The 26,125-nt window shown below is 35.8% G+C and overlaps 1 protein-coding gene across 3 annotated transcripts in view; it reads right to left on the bottom strand.

Annotated features, from left to right (window-relative positions):
- Positions 1–488: 488 nt before the first annotated feature.
- AKAP11 (A-kinase anchoring protein 11) overlaps positions 489–26,125 on the bottom strand; it is a 40,114-nt gene continuing 14,477 nt past the window's right edge. The window contains exons 4-13 of one of the 3 annotated variants that reach the window (XR_014880985.1): positions 25,376–25,423; positions 24,328–24,462; positions 22,703–22,967; positions 17,631–22,284; positions 15,575–15,730; positions 10,800–10,883; positions 10,026–10,072; positions 9,336–9,496; positions 6,138–6,273; positions 5,275–5,396 (exon numbers count right to left, since the gene is read on the bottom strand). Coding sequence is in view for 2 of the 3 variants with exons in the window: in XM_085215808.1 (XP_085071934.1) it covers positions 5,250–5,396; positions 9,336–9,496; positions 10,026–10,072; positions 10,800–10,883; positions 15,575–15,730; positions 17,631–22,284; positions 22,703–22,967; positions 24,328–24,462; positions 25,376–25,423 (5,697 nt within the window). In the remaining variant the exon portion in view is untranslated. Of the gene's footprint in view, positions 5,397–6,137; positions 6,274–9,335; positions 9,497–10,025; positions 10,073–10,799; positions 10,884–15,574; positions 15,731–17,630; positions 22,285–22,702; positions 22,968–24,327; positions 24,463–25,375; positions 25,424–26,125 lie in introns of all 3 variants that reach the window. The other 2 variants (XM_085215808.1, XM_085215809.1) reach the window with 2 other exon arrangements.

The raw sequence follows: 26,125 nt of genomic DNA, 5'->3' as shown, positions 1-26,125 counted from the left end.
GTGTTCTACACATTTTCATTAGCAGCACATTCTTGCATTAAGAAGACTTCAAAGCTGGCTTTTACTCTGGTTCCCCAGAAACTGTACATGTGCCAAGACCATCCTCAGCCTACATGGAATTATCAGGCCATCCTCCCTGACCTAGCTTTCAGGCTAGATGACACAGACTGGTTATTCATTCTCCTTACACTGAGATATTACAGTTCATTTCTTGCTTAATATCTCCTAACAGAATTCATGCAATGATATACTTTATGTGACTGGAAATTCGGGCTTAGCTCTCAACCCAAAAGACAGTAAAATGGTGCTCTTGAATTCTTCGTAGATAGCAATTCAATCCTGTAAGAATGATGCCACCTCCTGCTGCATTAGCACTGTTTGCTATGCTGTTCAAGCGCCCTCATCCAACTCAGAGCAGTTCCAATCTTAGCTTTGTAAACTGAAAAGTAATATTGAATGAATTTACAAGAAATGACAGCTCTCTCAAAGCCAGTGAAACGTGTTTTATTTTAAGCCACTGCTAAAACAAGGACAAATTTAGTGCAACCTGGAGTTTATAATCTGAAAACTGAATATAGTTAAATTATTAAAATGGCAAGACTCATCACCATTATACGAGACCTTTGTATTCATTGAGTACAGTTACATAAACATTTATAGTTATTCAAACCGCTTTTGGTATACAATTGCATCACTAACTGGGCTGTGAATTATCTTAACACTGCATAAATAAGCAGCAGTTCCAGCAAATTACAATAAATTTTAGTATTAAATACTATTCAGACATTACAACGGAACAAAGACCCTCTAAAACTACAACTCCAGCTATACAACAGGAATGTACAAAGATGGTATAAAATAAAGTGACAACAGTGGCTGGGCTCTGCACTTGTCTCTTCAGAGCTAAAGTACTTGACAGTCAAATGCTTGACAGTAGCAGCTCTTGTTGAAAAGCCACTAATTCTTACACTAAAATCAGTCCCAAATCTTGTCTTTTTCTTTGCAGATCACCTCTGTAAAGCTATTTTTTTTTCGCTGGTGACGGTGTTTAGTATTTACCATGTTCCCATCTCCAACAAGATGCGACTCTTAATAGAAAAGGTCCTAGATAAAGTAACATCAGAAAACAATGTTTAAAATCTGGTACCGTTTTGGGGAGACCTAATTAGTCTCGGAATGTGGGTTGTTAGGATCATATTTTTGTTCTTTTAATTTTTTTTTATTTTTATTTTTATTTTTTTTAAAGTTTACACGGTCATTTTAAACTCAAGAACAAAAATACTATGCAAATCGCATTGAAATATGTGGCGTTGACTCATTTTTCACATCCTCATTTTGAAACAGTAGATCTTCTTTAATTTTAGCATACGGGTTTGGTTTTTATGCGTACTTATGTATTATTTATGTGCCCCGCTCTAAATGTTTACATTTGTTTTAAATATGGACACTTCTAATTGCTAATTTATAGAGGGATTATTTTCACTTTTTTTCTTTTCCTACTGTATCTTACAAAACATGAAAGCACTTCTATTTTTCAGAACACCAAATGTATTTATGTAGCGTTTAAGAGAGGGTGCTTTCTGGAACGGTGACATCATTGTATATATTTTCTTCCATTTAAAATTACATTATCAAGTTGAGTTTCCCAGCAGAAAAATCTGCAAGATGAAACAAACTATATTTCATTGCATTCATTTCATTTGTCTGCTTTAGATGAACCAAAATGTGGTCCTCCGTATTGTTACAGTTTTCACTTACACTTCTGTATTTGTGGTCAGGAGTTTTAAATAAACTCAGTGATAGCATTATATAAGACTCACTGCAGAAAACAACAGCTATGTATATATATAACAAGTAATATAACAGACAGCAACAGTTAGATATAATCAAAGGAAGAATTCTGCAACAGCTATTAAATTGGTTAAATAATAATAATTTTGTGAGACTGGTTTGATTCCAATTTCAGTAAAAAAAAGAGCATCCAGAATGCAAATTCAAAACAACTTGTGTAGAAAACTGTGGTTTTACTTTTTAAAAAATTTAAAATGAAGTATTTTGTAACTTTTCTCCTTGTGTTAATTTGGAAATTGTTCCTTTCCTTGCAGACTAATAAATCAATGTCATCCTTAACATCAGTCAATAGAGTAATGCAATGCATCTGATCTTTGAAACAAAGACTTCGTTTACAGCACAATTACTGTTCACTTGACTTCTTGAATAGTTGGAAGCTTTGGGAGCTGCACAAAATTTTAATTTTGCAATAAAAATTTTAAAAAATCATCAATTTTATAAAACTCAACATACCAAATAGATGAGTTTCCTGTTTTCCTGGATTTTTTTTTCCCCGTTTTGTGTGTTGAAGTCTACCAACAAATCTGCACATGTACAACATCTTCAAGATCATTTTCATCTTGGTTTTAGATGTTCTGAAACACTGCAGTAGCATTATTGTATCCTATATGTCCTGAAAATTCACTTCTATGGGAATACCAAAAGCCAGAGCAAATTTAGTTCTCAGGCATTGGTTTTTACTTTCTTGACATTTTAATTTTGCAGTTAAATTTATGCAAGTTCATTATTACTTTGTTAAAAGGAAGATGTTACGGCCACAGAATGGTTCAAAATTTTTGTTTGGAATGAACCTGAAAGTCAATGTTCTCAAAGTCTGCAAAAAAAGGAAAAGAAAGGAAAATGGGGAGAGAGGGAGAAAACAAAAATAGAAAGGAAAATTCATATTCCCCTTCACATTTATTCATTACTAGGCCATCTCCCACATATAGAAATTATATTAGTTTTTTCTCTCCTCTTTGCATTCTAGAGAAAGCTGATTCCTGTAACTTAGCACTGTATTACCTATAAAGGAACAAAAGAGCCTATAGTGTTTTTTTGGTCTGTCATACGGCATACACAGATCATTCAATCAGCAAAATGATACGTCACATGAGGTAATAAACTATGAAAATAACACAACTTTAAGGTAGCCATAAAAATTTATGTTGTAAATTCATATAGGTGAGATCTAATACATAATATAGATACATCAACATAGCTAGTTGAGTGTGCATGCACATGTGTGAACACACACATGCATATACAAACCTAACTCAGTTTGAAAGGTAAACTTTGAAATCCAAGACAGGGTCCCTTTTGAAAACCAGATGACAAATGAAAACTAAAATAAACCAGATCTCTGTAGAAAGACCTACACTGACTAGTGGAATGCCTTCCTGACACACAAAGACAATGCAAGAAAAGTGGTCTTACCAGTGTGACGCTTTATAGCAATTTAGGACACAAGGAATCAGAATTGTACATATTGCACTATAACTCGTGAACAGATTTAAAGACATCCATTTCTTTTCATTTGGGATCACACCCTGAAATGCACGACATACCAACAGTGTATTTTTCTGTGACAAAGCCATTAAGATTATTTTGTTCACCCAAACTAAGTGAAACACCACAATTTGCTTTCAAATGATATGAATCTTGAGGTGGCAGCCTTGTAATTACTAGCAAGTGCCTTTTTCTAAAAAAGAATGCATTAAAAAAAAAAAAAAAAAAAGCAAACCCCCAAAGCATTCTCAAACGACAGGATATGTAAGGATCCAGGCTCTCCTTCAGACAAAAAGGCAAGTCAGCAGTACTGGTAAGAAACATGATTAGATTGCTAAAAAGACTTGATTAAAAGTGCCTTTAAAAAATATTTAGCAAAGCTAGTTAAGAAAAATGAAAAATCAATTTGCAATAAGTTTCTCTTTTATATTTTAATTAGTTTTCCTTGCTAACACTTAAGTGCTCAGCAAGTAACAAAATTCTCTTTATCACTGAAAAGAAAACTCATGTAGGGAAGGTAAGAAGTAAAGAATTAGACTGGTCAAAAGATGGCCACAATTCTCAGATAAAAAAAGATTCCATTTACTACTTTGTATGTGAGACTCTCCCAGCTTTGGCTTGAGTTAATTTTCTTCACAGAGGTTTATATGGTGCTATGTTTTGGACTTGTGATGAAAATAATATTGATAACACATTGATATTTTAGTTGCTGCAGAGCAGTGCTTACAGAGCTGTGGTCATTTCATTTTCTCAAGACAACCTGCCAGCAAGGAGCTAAGGGGCACAAGATGCTGATCAGGGACATAGCCAGGCCATCTGACACATTAACCAGAGATATTCCACATCATGTGGTGTTATGCTCAGCAATAGAAGATGGAATGACAGGGAGGGTGGCATTTGGAGTCATGGCAGCTATCTTCCCAAGCACCCATTACATATGAGGGAGCTCTGATTTTGCTTTGCTTGCAAGGGTAGCTTTTGCTGCAGCTGTCTTTATCTCAAGCCATGAGTTCTTAACACTTTCACCTTTCCAAGTTTCTTTGCCATCACACTGGGAGGGGCAGTGAGCAAGCAGCTGTGTGGAGCTGAGTTGCTACTGGGATTAAAACCATAACAAAGACTAACATACAAATTCTTCAGACATAAAATCAACGTTAAAAGTTTTTTGGTACAAGAAACTTCAGTACGAAATTTAGCAATTTAAACTTGACTGGCGAACTTCAAGAAACTTTGCTTTGTTTTTAAGAAGTTATGCTCAGCTGCTCAGTCTGTCCTTCTACCAGAACTTACCAGCTCTATAATATGAGGTATTTGCACCTCAATTTCAGAGCAGACTCCCACATCTTTGAAAATTCAAATTGAGAAAGGCAGCTATGAAAGCAGACTACACTAAAGGTCTGCCTGGGCAAGTCCATTTTCCTCCTGGTATTTCTGCCCTTGTGCACCTAACACTTGGCCAAGACTGATAATTCTTCTGGAAAATCCTGCTGCAGACTATGAGAAGAGGTTTTTTCAGAACGTAAGTGTTCATAGTCCCACCGTGAATACAGAACAGGCACAAATGGGAAAGAGCAATCCTGGTGCAGTGGGAATCTTCAATATCATGCCTGAGACTGTCTCCTCTGAACTACTGTCATAGACAAGGTACTTTTTTATAACTATCTCAACGGTCTGAACACAGCAGTAAATACAGGTTATGCATGGGTGGACAATGCTGACTATGGATTGAACAAACAAACCATGTGCACAGTATCACAAAGCACAGCACAGATACTTTGACTTTCATCTCAATCTTTTAAATGCTGACAATTACTTGAACATTCATTAATTGAATTTTACATTATTTATCTACGTTCTTCCTATCTCCTTTTGAAAGAGGAATGAAGCGAAGAGCGGTGCATCTTTGGACTTTTTCAGACATTATCCAGAAGCCACCCAACCAAAGACTTATTAAGGGCTTGTTCTCCATCGAATGCCTTCTCTAGCATTTCACAGTACTTCAACACTGCTTGCAAGAGATCTCCCACTTTCCAATCTCTTTCACGCAGTCTTCTGGAAAGCTAAAGGGGATATGGGAGAAACACAAAACAAAATATTTTGACCAGCACATCCTGATTAACAGTTACAGAAGTTATTCTTGAAACATTAGCTCATAAGAGATCAGTTGTAACAAGTTCATCATTATTCCCACATCTACAAAAACAAAAACTTCCTCAAGGATCAAGCGCTTTTCACAACAGTTTCTTCTGGAGGGAGTGACATTTTCAAATGATCTGGTGCCATAGGTATGAAGGCTGTGGTTCATCAAGACTGCAGAAAACAGGAAATTCCGAACACAAGGTTAAGACATTTGCCACCCCTCCCATGCCAATAACGCACATAAAAAAAGACAAAACTCAGTCTTAATAAAAGGATGTGGATTTTCCTTTCACAACATATAGTGTGGTTTGGGTGGCACAGATGCTACCCTCAACGGAAACAGCGCCTTCAGAGTTAGGAAATTATAGCATCTTGGAGAAGAGGAAAAGGTGAAGGTTACGTTAAACTACCATTTGTGAATGGAGATCAGCGTAGCTGAAAACATTTTTTTTCATCCTGGAGCCCAAGCAAGAAGTTTCCTTTGCCTACCCGTCAAGATTAGCTACATATGGAAGAATGCCTACCCTAAGATACAGTGAATTTGTCAGTTTGCCCAGAACTAAAAAAATCTTTACTTTAAAAAATACATATTCTCAGTAGCTTTCAGCATAACCATCAATGCTGCATTTAACAACAACAATTTAGACATACACTTTACATACCTCCTGGAGCCACAGAATTTTACTGCTCTCTATTAAGTTTTAAAAAGTCATTCAGCAAAATATCTTCACAGTTACCAAATTAAAAATTTATAGAGGTTTCTTTTCCTGTGACCTGTCAAACTGAAGTATGAAAATTCTAGGGAAAAAAAAAAAAAAAGAGTGATACAACTTTTCCCTATTTCTTCACCTAAGTGTGATGTTCAGACTGCAAGGAGACAGGTGATAGAACTGTCAGGCAGAATGTGAATACTGAACATTTCAGTCTGCATTTTCGGTTGTAATAACCCAGTACTAAAAACCTGTACAAAAGAGTTAACTTCTGAGTACAGGTTATCTTGAATGAGCAGGATCTCTGAACTTGAGCAGAACAAATACTGAACGCAGAAATTTCTTCAGTTAAAAAAAAACGAACACATTCTATATAAGAGGGAGACAGAACTCTGAAGTTATTTCCATGAATTATTTGTAAATTTTAAAATACAGCACAGCAAACAAGAGTTTTATGGGCTACAAGAGGCAATTTTGTAAATGGTTTATAAAAGAAAGGTAATTTTTCTTACGCGAAAGAAGTTTGGCTGAAGTCCAAAGATGTACTTAGGCAAATACAGTTTAAAGTTTCTGTCTAAGGAAAAATATATCATCACACTAAATATGAGAGCTGTCACCTGGCTTTGCTTATCTTTGTGTTTTCATTGAGCTCAAAGTTCAATCCCATATTTTCTTTATGACTACTGCTTCCTACTGTCACACATGAGAATCAACTGAGTTGACTCAAAACAGACATCAGAAATCCTAGAACAGTTAGATACACTCTGATGAAAAATTATATGCACGTGCACACTTTTTATCTTTATTTTTAAATCAAGGCACTTGCATATCCATGCTGTCAAATCTTCTTGAATGTTTTCTCCCCAAGACTTGTCTAATTCAGTAGCTTCTTGTTCTAGCAGCTAACATATTTTGTTTCGTATACAGGTAATCAACTTTTCTGCCTTGCTGAGTATAGTGTGAACTCTCAAGAGTTCATATCCAGTTTCAGCTAGTAACTACCAGCATATAGCAGGCATGATATATTTTTATCTTTTATACAGCCACAAAACATCAGTGGCTTATTATCCTGCTCTGATCAGCTAACATTTGCCTCTCCTCCCTTCCTGAAACTTCCAACTGCTTAAAGTGAAAATTACTGTTTTCAGTGTGATTTTAAAAGCCCAGGTTTATTCCTTATGTAACTGTGGTACCTTACCAAAGTAGCTCTGAGATTATCAAAACCACAGAGCTGACTTCAAGATTATACGTAGAGGTCAGTTTAGTTGGGGAAGACATCTGAAAGCAGAAGTCAGTTTAGTTTTCTGCTGGGCTACAGTGCCCTCTGGAGGTGCATCTAATTTTACTAACGGAGAACAGAGAATGACTATTTCCAATTTAAGAACCTCAGTTTGGGCCAGATCATCAACATCAACCTGAGACTAACTACAAGACTTCTTTACTGTACTGCTAAATATCTCATTTCTAATAAATATAATCCTGAAAGAACACAGGGGCCTTTCAGAAGAACATTCTTATTACATTTACAAGTATCCTTCTAGAAAGGTTTCATTCTTTGAATTTATAAATTGACAATTAAAGACAAATTAATTTCAAAAAGTACATGTCCTAATCTTTCCTATATCGGATAATTCAAACAGGGACAATGTTCATAGTTCTGTATTTTCATTCAAAACCGAAGAAACAGAGAAGGATGCTGAGTCTGACTGACATAACAGGTGACATTCTGGGTTTGGCAACTAGAGATAAACTGGACACAAGTCTCTAGATAGACAGCGTTACAGATCACAACTGAGAAAAGAGAATAAAAACAGGTAACCTTTCCCTCTGTCCAAACGGAAAAACAGTGTTTCAGTTCATTTAACATAACTACATTTGGTGAACTAAAGATGAATATGTAAAACCTAGTGAATCAAATGATTATTTAAAAGCAAATGTGTTTTCAGCATTGCATGATGATCGTTTGTCTGAAGATGTTGTATTTTTATCTTTAGGTGTGAGCTAAGCATCACTTGTCAAGAAGCAAAATTTTTACTACAAAAAAAAAAAAGACACATTAAACAGCTATTTTCCAGAGTACTTTTCTCATCATATTCTCTTATTAGCTATAATACATCTCTTATGCATCTTTAGGCATTAAAGATAGCACTGCAACTTTAGCCTCTAGCCAAGTAAAAGCCTGCAAAAGAAGTAGGAGGATGAGATATAGAATCATAGAATAGCCATGGGTTGAAAAGGACCACAATGATCACCTAGTTTCAAGCTCCCTGCTATGTGCAGGGTTGCCAACCACTAGACCAGGCTGCTCAGAGCCACATCTGCCATCTTTTCTTTTTGTTGCTGTTCTACATGGTATGTTACAGGACAAAGACACGGAAAATAAGATAACCACTAACACTCGTGGATCCTACCACTACTCTGCCTGAGTGTTTGCAATGTCATAGTTCACGTTGGTCAAGGATGGATAGATCTTCAGCAAAAGCTATGCAGTAAGTCAGAACAACAGCCACTAAAGCAAAGCTCATTCACATCAAATAACTAGCTAAATTCACTGGGTATAGCTAAAAACAGTTCCTTGGTATAAAATTTAAAAAAAAAAAATAGATCATGTAATAAATGCTGGATTATCGAATGCAGTTTAGTGTGTAGTCACATGAAGTAAAAAAAAAATTATGATTTTATCAAAATAAGAAGTTTCTGTTGCATTTGTGATGGAAATATCCTCAAGTCATTAGATACACCAAACATTTGTCCCTCCCCTATGAGACGCACTTTATTGAAGCCTCTCCTATTAAATTCAACTTTATGGTCACAGCGATCTCTAAAACCAAAACAGTCTCATTCAGTGCTTTTTCTTAACAGCTTTGATTGCAGTTACTTCCAGAAAAAAAAAAAAAAAAAAATCTAAACTTCATAACTTCTGATAAGAAAATGTGCATTTGCTGGCATAAAAACTTGAGGACGAACATCACGCTGTAACGTTAGAAAACTATTTGCGCAAGCAAGTTCTCAAAAATGAGATTTAGTTTGCATACAATTAAACACTACATTAAGAAGTGCTTAAAAAGTACATTTTTCACTGAACAAAAGTGTTGTAACTGCACCTTTCTTTGGAATAAGCTGAGTAAAACAACTTGTGAGACAACTTACTAAGACAAATTCCCTTGTAGCAGTGTCGTGAAAGTGCAGATCAGACACCTCTGTTTCAGAAGCTGCTAGCCACTGGAGTGCTGCTCTGAGCTGGGGGTCCACTAGATTTGGTTCCAGGTCAATATTTAATATGGCTAAAGTCTTTTTTACTTGCTCCAAACCTAACGTTAAAAAAAAAAAAAAAAAAAAAAAAGACATAAAATGAATTTATTTTTTTTTCTTCAAGTTGAGTACAGAAAAAGAATAATGGTAACTTGCATTTTCTCAACCTCATAATGAAAGACCAAAACACAGAAAGCAATGAGTTAACAACCTTTTGTACCTCGCTCAGACTGGACCAAGTTCAGAGTTCTTTACGAAACAGAAAGTATTAACAAGATTCTGTACAGACCTTAATTTATATACATATTCAAGGAGCTGATCACAGTTCACTGTCTTTCATTGTTAATTACGTGTTTTCTAAAAAATCAGAGACTAACATTGCTCAGATGCTGTATATTTTGATGTTTCAATGCACTCTCTCAAAATATTAATCAAAGAATATATTCTGACACTTATATGACACAAATGTCATAATGATCTACAGGGATAACAGGGTTACTTAGCAGATTACAAAACCAAAGAATTAACAAAAAAATCACGTCAAGTACACAGGTCAAGAAAAGCAATAAATGTTGGAATTGAGATTACCTTCTACAGCATCCTTGGAATCCTCATCTTTGTCTTCTGTTCCATCACTGTATTTTAAAAATGTAACAAAAATATTAAAACAATATACATAGGAGGAATATAGTCAATCCTAAGACTGCATTGAAGATCAGACAGCAAAGACAGGAAGATCATAGAAGATTTAAGAGAAGACAATGAAAAGCTTTGCTTCTCACACCATTTCATGTTGGAAATGTATCAATTTCATGAGATTTACTCATAGGGGAAGAGAGAAAAGGCAAGACACTTATAAAGAGATCTTTTAAAATAAAATGATAACTTGTTAATATTGAAGAGGACAGGTTTGCTTCATATGCAAAAAAAAGTTGAGATATCTTATATCACAGGTATGAACAGCTATAGATTATTCAGAGCTGCATGTTAAATGTTCTACAAATATCATTTACCAAGAGATTTTGAAAGTTACCACAAGCTAAATGAGAAACAGAAATCCTGTAGGAAGCAAGCTCCAGTTTGCATGAAAAAGTAAATCTAAAGACTTGTGAACTGCAAGCAAGAACATGCATAAGTGGGACCTTTCATTTTGCAAGCAAAACACATTCACCAGTTTAGCACAGCAAAGTTTAACCATTCAGTACGGATTAATTAATGAAAGAAATCATATTGTGATTAGGTGTGAAGAGAGCGAATAACATAAAAGCATTAAAAAAGTGCCATATTCTTACTTTCCAAAATGATGATTACATGCATTAATTATAAGGATCCCATCTGGTTTATATTCTCAACTCAACCAACCTGTCTGATGTTGGAAAGGATAAATTCTCCTCATACATATCCCCTTCTAAACCAAGACTGCTCCAGCTACTGCTGTTACCATTACTGCCAGGAGAAGAAGAGAACACAGCTGAACTAGAAAAGAACAATAGCTCAAATCTTGAACCTTGGTTTTCCTCAGAGCTGTTTTGTCAACATATTTAACACAAGAACACTGAAACTTCCTAAATATGCTTACTGGAATAGAGTACAAACATGACTGTCAGAGACATTTAGAGCAACAATCTGTGTTATAATGCAAAACTGGCAAAATTCTGTATACAGGTAGAAGAATTAATTTGTACTCATTAATTTTCCAGATCAATGCTAATAGTAATTCTGTCTTTAGGCCAAACCAGATTATTTGTCACTTACACAAGCTGAAAAATTTCAGTGATTACATGCTGGAATCTGGACTACAAATACAATGTTTGCTTAAATGCTAACTAAAAGTTCATAAAATTATACATTGTGGAGACAATTGCACAAATTAATCCTCTCTTCTCATTCCAAAAGCTCAGCAGTGAACTCCAACAGCTGGATGAAACAGAATTCTCAGGGGGAAAAAAAAAAAAAAAAAAAATGAGAAAAGCTTTTTTTCTTTTTTTTTAATAAATTCTGAATACTGAACTCCAACTTGTTTTTTTATAAGAGAAAATAAGACAAAAAAAATAACTCACAGTTCACAAACACAGTGTATTTATTCCATGACTACGTTCAATGTGAAGAACTGAAACAATTGAGGTGTCCTGAGCTACTCCTGTTTTCCACTTTCACACCTTTCCCAGAGCTTGTCTGGAAGCTTTCTAAGAATGGAATCTCAAGACAATCAATGCTCTGAGAAGCCTAAATTACCTACTACAGATGGTATGACAAGCCATGAAACATTTTAGAGAACTACTACTGCAAGAAGATGCACAGAATGGCCAGGGTTGGAAGGGATCTCAAGGACCATGAATCTCCAACCCCACCTACTGCAGCTCTTCAGCTAAGTTCTGTGTGACTGCTAAAGCTCTTTTCTACATATTCTGCTGACAGCAAATAGTAAAATTTAAAACAATAAATGGTGAAAGGGAGCATTTCAAAAGGCAGATATTGATCTCTTTCAAGAAGCTGTCAGTAACAGCATCACCTATCAGTGTCCTTTGTTTCTCAGTGTGGGTGCATTTAAGCACATTTAAGTATTTAATTTCCTCACTGTAATGGCAGGTTAGCAAGCTTGCAGTATGAACACATACTAATTGAGGGGAAAAAAAATAAAATTAAAGAGCAGAAGCTTTCAAATAAAGCAGCCCTAGAATTGCAAATAAACCTATTAAAATGCACAAATAAAAAAAAAAAAAAAAAAAAAACAAGAAAAAAAAAAACACCAAAGGCAGTTACCAAGATGTTGCAATTACCTGTTAGATTTGCATAGGAAATGCAAATCTGGTCAAGAACATTTTTCAAGCTACTGTTTGAGGCTATCACTGAACATATTAAGCATTAACCTCAGTTCTGAATTACATATATAGAAAAGAGATTTTAAACACAGTCTACTGGTATCAACATTCTGTGCTCAGTCTCTTTCTTTAAGAATTGTAGCAGCTTAACATAAGTGGAAGTAAAAGCTGCCCCAGTTCTCAGACTAAAGGGAAAATTATTCAGAACGTAACTGAATGGCCTCATGCATAGTATTGTTCTGGTAAGACACATTTATATATTTTACAGGTCAATCTGACCTGTATATATATATATATATATATATATATATATGACAGTATATTAAATGTAGTTAACCATATGATTACAACATAAAAGATGGTTTGGTTAGTTTGGTTTTTGTTTTGGTAATGTGACCTTTAGTCCAGCATCTTAAAACATAGTCTCAAAAATGAAGATCTGCAATGACAGAACAAGCAATAAACAGAAAAAGGCATTATAAATGCTTCTATAAGGCTTCATGCTGCTCCTTAACACAAATCACCGTAAGAATTACCAGAAAGAAAAGCTGTTTATACATATGTCATGTGTATAGGAACTGTATCATCCTGCTTCAAGATTTTGTATTACATACACCATATAATCAAAGGCAAGAGGCTTCTGCTCTGAAGTATAACCTCATCTGGAAGTTCTGATCCACATTCTGGAAAACTCTATGCCTATACCTATACATGAACTAGAGAAAAAGCTTAATATTACTGTATTTCTAATCTTAAGCTGCCAGCATTAAAAAATGCAAAGCAAACAATATGAACACTCCCCTGAGTAACTAACTTTACTAAGGCCACAGAAGAACTTTAATTGGCATTTCCATTCAAATAAAACTACACAGATTATGCTTTGATAATTCTTTCCAACTCATCTTGTTCCCTTGCTTACAGCTAGCTTAATCCTCTGTAAGTACTGAAACACAGTTTTTATATTGACCTAATTTATATTGACCATTCCTGATCATGCAGGAAGAGAGAATGTACCCTGTCAAAAGAGCTTCTATGAAAAAAATGCCATTTTTTTCCCACCCTGAAACATGTTACAAGTTGCCTTCTGTTGTTTTCTAAGGAGTCTAAACCTGTGTTCTGCAACTTTAAGCCACCATTAATGGAATTTCCAGGCTTACTATCAACATAATTTCCAAATTGTTGGCTAAAGGAGTCTCAAATATTAGTATCCATCAAATACTGCCAATGATATGGAAAGGGCTTTTCCTCTCTGCAAGAAAAATTTGCTTTCTACCCAATTGTAAGGTACTGACACTACAAATGGCCCAATAATACCTACTACTTCAAGGATGGCACAAAGAAGACTGAAAGGAGCTTCTCAGATACAACAAAGCCACGTATATTAAGAAATGTTCCCTTTGTCAAGGGAGCAAAGCTACCTGAAGTATATCATAGAATCACAGAATCCTTAGAGTCTGAAGGGACCTCTGAGGGCCACCTAGTCCAACTCCCCTGCAGTGAACAAGGACACACACAGCTAGATCAGGTTACCCAGGGCCCCTGGGTATTTATTCATGTGTTTCAAATTGGCATTGACATGGCTTACACATAATTAGTGCAACGTTTTTTTAAATAGATAGCCACAAAAAAAAAAAAAAACATTAGAGAAAATCCCACACTTTAAGCTATTGTAATTGCATGATGATGCTCTATAATTGAATGCCATTCTCTTGTTATATTAAACAGTTTCTGTTAAATATATATATGCAAAAGCAATAAATCCTCTGTGCCACATAACTCCTTATTTCCTAGGAGTAAGATACCACTGTTTAATACTACTGAAGCTTGTTCTGTGATAGAACTCCCTTCTTTTTGCTCAGAGCCACAACCCCCAATCCTTTCACATCCACCTGCTAGAACACAACAGCATAAACACATTCAGGTGCACTTAACAATCCACAGCTGGTTCTGTAAAGCTAGGTGGGCAATTTGTGCATGTCTGTTTCTTCTGTCAACACCTTGCTATCTAAATTATGTCTCCACTTCCCTGAGTTCTATGCTAATTTAGGTCATTCCTCCTCTAATGAACAAAGTGTCTTTAAAATTGTACAAAGTACTTTCTTTCCATTTAAAGCTGTCTTGGGAATGACAGTAAAAACACCATGGGCCCAACAGGTTCAGATTTTACATCTTTTTGTTTTCTCCAGCATCAATTAACTCCTATTTTATTCACTGTATGTAACTGTCAATATGCTGATTCTTTTCTTATATTCTGAATTCCACCACGTAAGTCAAATTTATTTCCGCTCATTCAACAGATGATGCATTATTAAAATATCTTTTAGGCAATATTTACTTTCGTAGAAGTATTTTGTTGTACGAGTAAGAAATTGTAGCATTGGTTTGATTAAAATATTTGCTTAAGCCAGACATGAAAAAAAAAAAAAAAACCCTACAGCTATTTGATCAGTTTCAATTTGGTACCAAATAATCTATGTGCACATTACATGAGTGTAAAAAAAAAAACATAAAAAACCCACCCCCATTTCTGCTGTTCTTCATCTAAGGTGCTGAACATTCTACTTAAGTGATATATCCTTCATACAAAACTAAGCTTACTCATTCCTCATGTCTTGCCTATAAAGAAGCTAGGGACACAACTCACTGTAATTTTCTCTGGCAACAGAAACATTGAGGATGTTTAAAATTCCTGTTTTAATTTAGCTGACTATCAATCAGCCACTGGAATGTCAGCATCAAGTTCTGTGGAAGAAGTTACTATCCTAAACAGGCGAGTTCCAGTTCTAGACACCTGTAAGTTCCTGGTTAGTAACACATGAATACACAAGCAGCATCAGTAAGAATAGTTGATAAATTCAACCCCTAAAAACAGCTGTTTAAAGCTTCTCGTGCAAATGAAGCACATTCGTTCTTCTCAAGAATAAATGGATTTACATAAAACATTAATTTTTAATTGCAGAGCTAAATAAGCACTACTTTCAAACTGTATTTTACACATGCTGCTTTTAAATGTCTGCATCTTCTACAAATATTTAAATTATACATATACAGTGATACTTGATGCAACTGTAACACAAGTGAAAGTAAACAACCTATTTTACACTTAAGGTATTATAAATATTTGTGAACAAAATATTTTGTAGGAAAACATCAATTCAAAATACAACATTAGAGCCACTTCAATATAAAACACATTGCTTGTTGAAGACAAAATAAACTCCTTTCCCTCATCTCCCCAGAGAAAACACACACTTGATACCACATTTCTTCATGCCAAGGTAACAGTAGTAACTGTGCTAACACATTTATAGTTACCTGTCACTGAGATGAAGAAAACTGCTGCTCTCATCAGGATGTTCATCTTCGAAACTTAGATTTGACCAGCTGCCAGTGCTATCATCACCAATACTAAGGCTCATCTGCTGGCTAACAACAGATTCAACAGAGTGAAATCCTTCTCTTCCAACAGTGCTAAATAAAAAATTAAGACAAAAACATCACTGCGTTTCACGTCAAATCTGTTTAAATTCATTTACAACAATTTAGCACTTATTTCAAGGGTATAAATTTCCAATTTCTCGAAAGAAATGGAGCAACCAAATGAATCTGACAGGGAATGGAACAAATTCATTCTCTCGTGCAGAAGACTGCTTGCTATAAAGCATAGAAGAGTTTTACCATCTATGCATTTTAGTCTACAGACTATAGATCAAGGTAGTTTTCAAGCAGAAGAATTGACATTTTTGAAATTGTTCAACACAGGACAGCTTGGCTATTTCCCCTCCCTTGCTTTCATTACTGGCAACACTTCACTCCAGAAAGCATGAGTTTTTTTAGGCAAAGACACAGCTTAGAATTGGAATCATAATCCACTCCAATACTAACAAAAGGTGGATTTCCCCCCCAGATCTATTTAGCTTCACCAGTGCTAGCAGCCATTCCTTTCACCACACGGTGCAGATCTCAAGAGACATACATTAGATGATGCTGTAAGAAGCATTTGAACATTTTTTGTCATGTTAAAGCTTTAATATCTCCATGCTGTCATAGACAAAAAATAGTAAAATCCTTAATTTTGCATTTCTAATCAGAAATTTCAACTAATTTTTTTTATTAATTAAAAATAAAAGGCAATTTAAAAAAAAAATAATAATAAAAGGCAATTAAAAAAGCCTCAACTCTGATGCTGTAGACATTACAGAATCACACAGAATGGTTGGAAGGGACCTCAAGGATCATGAAGCTCCAACTACCCTGTCACAGGCAGGGCCACCAACCTCCACATTTAATACTAGACCAGAAAAAACATTAGAAGAATATAACCATGTTACTTTTTTGTTTGTCACAGACAGATTAAGGATCCAACCCCATTGGTACAGAGACACAATATACAATTTCCACACTACTGGAATTTTTAGTTACATGACTTCATTGAAAGGCCATACAAATAAAAACAGAGCTTACTGTTTTCTGCAAATGTTCCCCCCAGCTATCACCTCCAAAACCAAAAATCTTCCCCTGAAGTTTATGGGGCAGAAGCTAATTTGCATGTGACACCAAACCCTGAAAAAAGGAATTCAGACCCACAGAGACCTTAAGCCACATTAAGGTCTGTTCTATTACTTTCTATGATGCCCTGCTAGAAACCAGGAAAATAAATGATTTGGCATTGCAAACAGCTGCTCCCTGCCCTGAAGTTACTGTGGCACTATTCCCTATCCACAGGCCTACTAAAAGAAACAGTAAAATAGCCTTTGCTAAGTATACAAAAATCTGAATGCCTGTTCTTTGCCTACTGTATCACTATTTTACAGAATAAACCATTATCTTGTAAGAGGTTCTCTTCTTCCAATAATAAGGATGATATCACAACATTCATAAGTAAAATAAACTCTTCATTCTATCAAGTACTAGCTGGTGTGGATGCAACCAGATGTGCCTGCTGACAATCAAAAATAAGTTACTTATATTTTTCAATACAGAAAAAGAAATACAAGAAGGGAACAAATAAGAATTATTTCATGGCTCAAGCACAAATAAAACCTGAAGGGTCTCCAGTAGGTAAAAATAATAGTATTTCAAGTTGAAATAATAAGCTCAAAATATAAAGCCACCTACTGGAACACATGCATGCTGAAATATGCAGAAATCTGTTTCAAGCTTCCATTTTCCCTAGGTGGAAAAATATTTGTTTTTTTTTTCCTCTTGTTAAGAATAATTTGTATACCAGTATAAGAACAAAACAAAGTACACAGAACATAAATTTGTATTTCTTAAAGAAAACAACAAAAAAAACTTCTAAACACATTAATGTTTGTATTAACAGTCCTCTTTTTTTCTGGCACAGACTGCAACAAAAGAGAATTATTACCTTATGTTAACTGCCTGACTGATATTAGTCATAGCTGATGTCATTATTTCAGTAGTAAGGCTTTCAGCAAAACTGACTCCATCTTGTCCAATACCACTGTCAGCTGCCACACTTGCATAACTCAGCTCTCCCTCTGCTTTTTCGACAGATGCAGCAACCACCTTATCAGAGAACATTGTCTTCTGTTCTACATCAACATGAATTTTAGGAATATCAAGCTGAAAGACTCTTGGTTTTTGGCAGACACTGTCCAACTTAGAATGAAGAAAATGCCTCACTGGAATAGAGGAATCTTGTAGAGGTAAGTGATGAGATACGCTTTCTGTACAGTACTGATGTTCCTTCATACTGCAGCATCTACAGACAGTTCCAGAAAAAGGAGACAGTTTCTCAGTATATGAAAGCCTATCCCCATTTTTCCTGTTTTCAGCAACCTGGAGACCAGCAGATTCTAAACCCATTTCTAGAGTATCATCTGCTACTTTTCTAGCGTACTGTTCTATAGCTTGAATTATGCTTTCACTGTAACCATTTTCATTCAAACTGCCCGTGCTATGATACAGTTTATGATTTGGGGAAAAAGGTAGAAGTGTCCTAGGAAATCTTGTTTTAATAAGATCCCCTGCAATTTCCTCAAATTCAGTCTTTTTATATAGACAGGAATCTGTCAAAGATTTTGGCAAACAGGCTCCTGATAGTTTCAACTTCTTTCTGACATCATGCGTTATGCTGCAAGCAAGAGATTCTGAAAAGTGCAACAATTCCATGCATTCTGTTCTCTGCATGCTGATACTTCTTTCATGAGGTTGGTCTGCACAGTGATGAATGCCACTTTTCACTTGCTGTACTGCATCTTTATTCATTGTTTTGATAAGTTCTAGTTTGCCATTCACCGGTGTGCTTTGCCCAGGAAATATCTTCCTGTTGCATCTCAATTTAGTTTTCCTAGCAGCTTGCCGTAGGCCTGATTTGATAGACCTGTAAGCAAGCCTGCTGGCATACTGATCCATTAACAGTTCGGCATTACCACCTTCTCTTTTCAAAACATGAATCAGATGATCTGCATATTCATCAGTCACACTTTCACAGCTAGGGTACTTAGATGTCAAACCTATCATGTCTGGACCTTGTGGTAAAGAAAGTACAGATGAATCTCTCTCACTAGGACACTGGTCCTGCACTTGGCCACACTCCTCCTTTGAACTATGATCCTTATCACCCTTTCTGAGATAAAGGCAATCCACTTGGCAGTTAACACGTTTCAACTTTAACAGTTTACAGTGCCTTGATTTCACCATTTTCTTGGCTTCATTGATGACTTTTCCTGCCATATCACCTGCGTAATTCCATAAAGAACTGCATGTCTCTTCTGGGGTACTTACAGATGCAGTATATCCACAGTTTTTGTTTTGCATACTCAACTGAACTTGTCTATCAGCTTCTCTTTCATTTGTTTTAGCATCTAAATGGGAAGCTGCCATTTCAGTTGCTATTGAAACTATACGACTAGCTAAGTAATCTGCATACTGAACAGTTTTTTCTGAACGTTCTTCTTTCTCAATGATCATTTCAGAGTGATCTTCATCTTCACTACTTTCAACTTCTTCAGAAAGAGACCGCATGAGTTTCAGCATGAATTCCTCATTTTCCAAAGAGTCACGTTCAATTTCAGATGAACCTGTAACAGATGGACTGTAAGGTGTAGATGGTGGTGTTGCAGGTGCAAATTCCTTTGCTAATTCTCCCTTGAGTTTCTTAGACAGTTTTCTTAGGTTTCTTTCAGAACTAGCTTGACATGGTACTAAAGGAGTTGGTGGGGGAGTGTCAGGTGTTAAACTGTTATTTCCATCTTTGATACTTGATTTATCAACCATCTGCAAAGCATCTTCACTGCCAGACATCACTGAAGAAAAGCTATTTGCGTGCAGAAAACAATCAGCTTGCCTGTAAGTCAAAGGTCCTGATGATGATTTTTGACTATCATGTTTTTTTGAGGGCTTGTTTAAGTAAGTCATCGAGCAGCTTCCTGCGTCAGTCACATCCTCTAGAACACGCCTAGCTAAAGTCACAGTGGAGCAAGGTGATGGTGATTTTGAAGAACATCGGTATCCTTTTTGTTCCTGCCAACAATCTCTAGATTCTGAAAAACACTGAACAGAATTAGTTGGAGTAAGCAATTTACATGGATTATTCAAAGGCATCTGTTGTTCAACAATTACGGAAACATTATTTTGTTTCTCTGCCTCTTGTTTCTTTATTACACGTTGCTCTCCTCCACTGATATCTGCATGAGTCTGTGAGCCCACATTGCACGATAAATTTTCCCTAGTGTTGCGTAACACAGTTTTACTTTCATCCACAGATTGTTTCATGATATATTTGGCCAGGTTATCTGCAAACACATTCTTGGGGAAATCTTCACCGCTATATTGCACATAAGGTTTCTTATCTACTATTTTTCTTGTTAAGAAGTCTGTATACTCTTCCATTCCTTTTGTTACTTTAGATGAGGATATGGCCTCATAAGCTTCATTTACTATCATATCTACCATAGTTCCAGAGAAACTATTAATGTTTTTTGACCCATTTATTAATTCTGAGTTACTCCTCATTCCAGATCTGTTATTTGTTTGTTTAGTATCATTCTGGTTATGTAAGAGTGATGGATTATTTTCAACACTTTGATTGTGATCTGAAGTAAGGTATATATTCTTGAAAGAAGATATTTCCTCCTCTCTTTTTCTGCTTGTAAAAAATGGATGACTGCAGCCTTTGTATACTTTCATACTGTCATCAGAAATTGGAGCAGTGCATACTTTTGCTTTACAAGTATCAGAGGAAGCTTGATAATGACAAAGAGCTCTTCCAGCTAAGGGAACAGATATTGAACTTACAACACCAGAGGTACAAAAGAGAGCTTGATGTACTGTATATGCCTTCTTGCAATCTTGGATTGGATTCTGCCCTACCCTATCATTAAAATTAGGAAGAACCGTGGAGGTCCGTGTTGATTCTAGCATACTTTCTGCACTCACATATTTAACATTGTCCATGGAAACACTAATAGCCGCTTGCGTTGTGAAGGTGACATCAACCTGAGATAGTTCAATAAAAGCCTCCTGAATGACAGACTCAGACAGATCTCTGGCATAGGATCTTACCACTTTATCTTCATAAGAAAATGAAGAAACTTGTGCAGCTGTAGGAGTCGATGGATACGAAAACTGACATACTTCCATGATTCCTTCAAACACAAGTTCTTCAGCAAGGTCTGCCGCAAATCTAGCAACAGTATTGGTAAACATTTGTTTCTTTACATGTCGCAGTTCTTTCAAAGCACCAGTTATAGCTTCACTCACCAAAAAGCTTGCTAGCCCATTAATAGCACGCTCCTTCAGGGAGATTGCTCTACGTCTTCCAATTTCATAGAAAGCCATTTGAAAGACTGAAGATGTCAACCTAGCAGCCAAATGACAAAGTGCATTGGTACATGAAGAAACACCTTTCTGCAGGTCCTTAAAAGCACTGCCCAAACTTTTTTCAACCAAGTCAGTTGCAAATTTTTGAATGCTCTCTCTAATCATTGATGACTTATGTTGAGATTTTGCTTGTTTATCTGGTTCCTTGCCAGTTTTCTTTCTGAGATCTGCAGCTTGATCATCTTCTTCTTTCAAAGTGATCCTGTTGCATCTGGAATCATTTCCTCCAAGTTCTGATGAAGAGTCAGGTTGAAAAACAGAACCCAATATCTCAAATGAAACACTATCAGCATATTCTGAATAAGTATTATAAAGTGCATCATGGTGGTTTTGACTTGTCTCATCTCCACCAAGACTGATACGACATAAACATTCAGAAGAACCACAGCCCCCTAGCGGGCTGAACGCTGACGATCTAATAGGGCTGAACAAGCCTCCGTTCTCTTCCCCTGATGTTTTAACTGGGCGAGGGGAATCTGGGACATCAAAGACACTGCTATATGGTGATTCTGGTTTACGAGGAGTTGGTTTCTTTACATTGGCCGGAAGAATAGGACGATCAAACTTAAATTTCTGAGGATTCATTGTAATGTTAGCAGAACACAACTGTTCATGGGCAGTCCTCCTTTTCTGAGAGAGGCTCCCTAAGATGGGATCCCTAGTAACTTTAACAGATTTTTCTAGGGCTTGTTCTAGTTCATCAAACTGATCAAAACTATCAAAAAATTCACTAACTTCTGAGTCTGAATCCTCAATACCGTCTTTCACTACTGGAATTTTTGGCAGCTGAAGCTTTGCCTTCAAGCTTTTCTGATACCCTTCTTCATCTAAGAAGATAATGGGGCTTGGGCTGGAACAATTCGACTCAGAAGATTCAGCTGGAGAGGAGGAAAACAGCGTTTTACATAAAAAATTTACACCTTGATCAGAAGGGTTATATGGCTTATAGAAACTCCTTTGTATCCAAGGATCAGAAATTGAAGTTGTAACTGAATTTTTTACTGAGGACAGTTCCTTAAGTCTCAACACATCAAACAAAGCAGAAGATCTAGCAGATGACGACTTTTGACATCCAGAACCCAACCGGATCTTCGAGTCCACAGCTTCCGAACACTGACCAGGGATGGTCTGTGAAGAGGCATCTCGATGGCTTCGAGAAGTAGAGCTGCATGTCCCTGAGGAGGAAAAAATAGTAACTGCTTCAAAAACAAGAATCTACTCAGAAATTACACTAGCGACAGATCTGAACAGCAATGTCTGGACTTGCTACTGTTGCAATATAGTAGTTTACCTTTCTTAATTAAAGCAATGTTACATTTTTCCCCAAACCCTACAACTCCCTGAAATTCATGAAGTTGTGTATTTTTTTAAGCATACAAAGTACATGATTCTGTTTTATCAGCATCTGACGTGAAGATTAGGATCTCTGGTTTATGACTTAATAAGCTGTTATGAAAAGAACAGCAACAAATTACACTACATTGCATAATATCACTTCACAAAAAAACTACACTTCTCATTACTCACACTTCTTTTCTTATCCTGACAGCTTAAACATCAATTAACAATTTCTGTAAGACTGCAAGTACTTACCAACACTTTGCATCTTTGAGGGCTCATCTTCATCTAACTGCTCAAAAGCAGTGACAAAATCATCTTCAATTGATGAAACCGACTGATTAGTGTCATCATCTTCTGCCCGGGATGTCTCTGTTTGACGTTTTTGCAGTGAGTTTATTTCAACTGTGTGTCTTACACCCATGGTATATTTGCTCAGCAAGGTAAATACATAGTCCGCTTTGATCTTTGGGAATGAAGGAGCCAGTCGCATCACACAAAGCACTTCAGGAAGTTGGTTCTTCAAAAAGAGAAAAAAGAAAGCAAAAAAAGTCTTGGAATAATCTCAACTATCAGGAATGACAAAGGATTCCTTCAACATATTGTTGTGGTTTAATCTGGCAGTGGCTAAGCACCACTCAGTTGTTTGCTCACTCCCCTGTTTTCCCAGTAGGATAGGGGAGAGAATCAGGAAAAAAAAAAAGTAGAACTCGTTGAGATAAAGCTATTTGCTAAGATAGAGAAAAGGAAACAGATAATACTTATGAATATATATAAATATAAAAGTATATGTATGCATACTTATACATATATGAATGCATATAACAAGTGATAAGCAAGCAATTGCTAACCACCCCCTGAATTATGACCACCAAGCCCCCTGTGCAACAGAAGCACACGAGATAAACTTCTGCTTCCTTCATAACTCCTTCTACGTGATCTTATAAGGTATGGAATACCCTTTTGGCCAATTTAAGTCAGCTGTCCTAGTTCTGTTCCCTCACAGCAGCTTGGGCCCTTCGCTGAGAATGGCCTTAGCTCTGTACAACACTGCTTATCAGCAACTATAAACATCACCGTGTTATCAACACTGCTTTTCTTCTAGAATCAAAACACAGCATCACACCAGATACTCTGAAGAAAACAATTCTGTCCCAGATGAAACCGACATACATTTTAGTCAACAATAAGAAATACAGAATTTTTTTTTAAGAAAATAAATGTATAAAGCAAGTTGAAAATACCCATTTTAATGACTTCTACATTTGAATAAGTTTTTGTGATAAAACAAAAAAGGCTGTAGAATATAATTCTGACAACATGTAGTCATGAAACTACTGAAAAAATACAATTTCAAAGCCTGTTCATATTGAACAGTATTTCAGTTTATATTTATTTCTTCAAGATTTTATAATGCAATTTGATTTAACATGCAAATCAATATAACCAAAAATATGTTGCTTTGACAACACTTGTAACTGGAGAAGAACCTACTGACTTTTATGAGGACCCAATATTCTCATAATTTCTTGGCATCTTTCTGTCAATGAAGACAGTCCACAGAGGATAGAAGCCATATCTGAGCAGAGGTGAGATGGGCAATTTGAAAAGTTTCATCTTCTTTCCAAATCGGCATTGAAAGGGACAACAATTGAGCGGAAGGATGCGATCAGCACCACAGTATTTGAACTAATAAAATAGCTTTTAACTTAAAAGCAAAAAGCTTAGAGATTTTCTAACACTCATTTTAAACAAAAAATGCAGAAACACAGAACACTAATACTACTGTGATCCCAAAATAAAACAAGCTGCAGTATTATCAAACTCTTTAAAAGGCCAAATATAATGTCATCAGACATGCAAGACAACAAAAGAATTACCTGGTTTTTCATGACACAGGGTTTTGTCAAGGTTTTCTTTATATCTTTTAGAAAAATAACCTCATTTTCTTTTAGTTTGCACAACTGAAGCGATTTCAGAACATCTGGAAGTTCTACAGAAACAGCTGACAGCTCCTGGTTTTAATATAGGAACAAATTGAGAATACAGAGCAAGAAAAATAAAGGTGAAGAAAATGAAGAGTTGTTTGTTGCTTCATTTTAAATCTCATATCCCCTCCAACAGCTGCTAATTTTGATAAAGTTTCTCTTTTATCCCTTATTTATTAACCCATCCACTATTACTCTCTCAATTCCACTAATAATTCAATAAAGCTCAATTCCACTAATAATTCAATAATATAATAATTCAATCCACACATCTAACCAACCCGCTCTTCCATCCAAAGAATTTTCACTATTTCTCATGAAACAGAAGAGGCTTAAAGGTCACAAAGGAGAATCTTGGAAGCACTGAAAAGCAACTGCACATCGTACAAGGTATGCAACTACAGACAAAAGAGTTAGCCAACAAAGGTCCTCAGTGGACCTCCACAAAGCTCCTAGAGGGCAAAAACACTATTCTAATAAAGCATGTTATTATAGAAACAGGGACATGGCACTTTCTTTAAGCATGAGCTTGGAAAGAATCATAGAATCATAGATAACTTTTAGATTTAAGAAAAATACAGCACAAGTCTGTACAGTTATTAAGAATTATTAAGAAGATAACAAAGAAAAAAATATTGATACACAGTTTTTAAGAAAACAAACAAATAAATAAACCAAATAGTTTAAGTATTCAATTTCAGACCGTTTCAATACAAAGACTGGGACATGCTGTACTTTAATATAAAAACCCTAATGATCATATTCAAACAATAATTTTCAACCTCTCAATAATGTTGAAAATGATTATGCTTTCAAAAATTCAATATAAACATATTTCATATCTCAAACATCAAACTTTCTCTGTCCAAAAATCTACACACTACTTACAAGAAATAACTAGTGTTGAAAAACATTATTTTCCAATCTAGATATACTATACCTGCAAATGAGCAGTACCCATCTCTTCAGCAAAACCTATGAATGTAATCTGCAGAATAAAAACATGAACATACTGAAATTCAGAAAATAACTCCGTAGTTTTCTGTAAAACTATTAGCTCATAACATTTCTATCATTAATCTTCATTCTGCCACTACAAAACTCACAAGTTAGGGTAGCACAGCTTACCCAAAAAATACTGCATACGCATATAGTAGCGCTATGGTATTTGACTTTTGAAAGATCAAATCAGACTAAGGTGCACATACAACTTATAAAACACACTAAATTCATTTCTTTCTAGGGGTCTATTTGCTTGCTGAAATTTAGCAACACATAAACATCCCATTAAGTCTGTTAAAGATGATTTTGCAAAGATCAGTGCTTCAAGCTGGACATGCATAAACCAGTTCCCATCCGAAATCTGTCTATGTTAACAAACTTTGACACGTTTGGATATTCTGAAGAGATCACAACCTTAACACAGACAATTTACCAAGTAAATTGATTAGCCTTAGGCGAAAACACAGCAGATGACTTAAGCTGTGTGTCTGCATGCCATACCCAAGTAGAGAGACCCTCTAAAGTAAAAGGATTAGAGTATTCAGGCACTAAGAAGGTCTTGTCAGGCTCAAGAGCCTGCTATATGTCTGAAATGTCAACTATATTATGGGTTTGGGGACTTGTGGATAGAGATATTTTATTGCTTTCTTTTATTCTGCTTACAGGCATCTTATTTCATTCAACGCTA

Source organism: Meleagris gallopavo, chromosome 1 (genome assembly GCF_905368555.1).
Source record: "Meleagris gallopavo chromosome 1, MGAL_WU_HG_1.1, whole genome shotgun sequence".
Lineage (NCBI taxonomy): Eukaryota > Metazoa > Chordata > Aves > Galliformes > Phasianidae > Meleagris > Meleagris gallopavo.
This window is presented reverse-complemented; position numbering and strand designations above follow the sequence as displayed.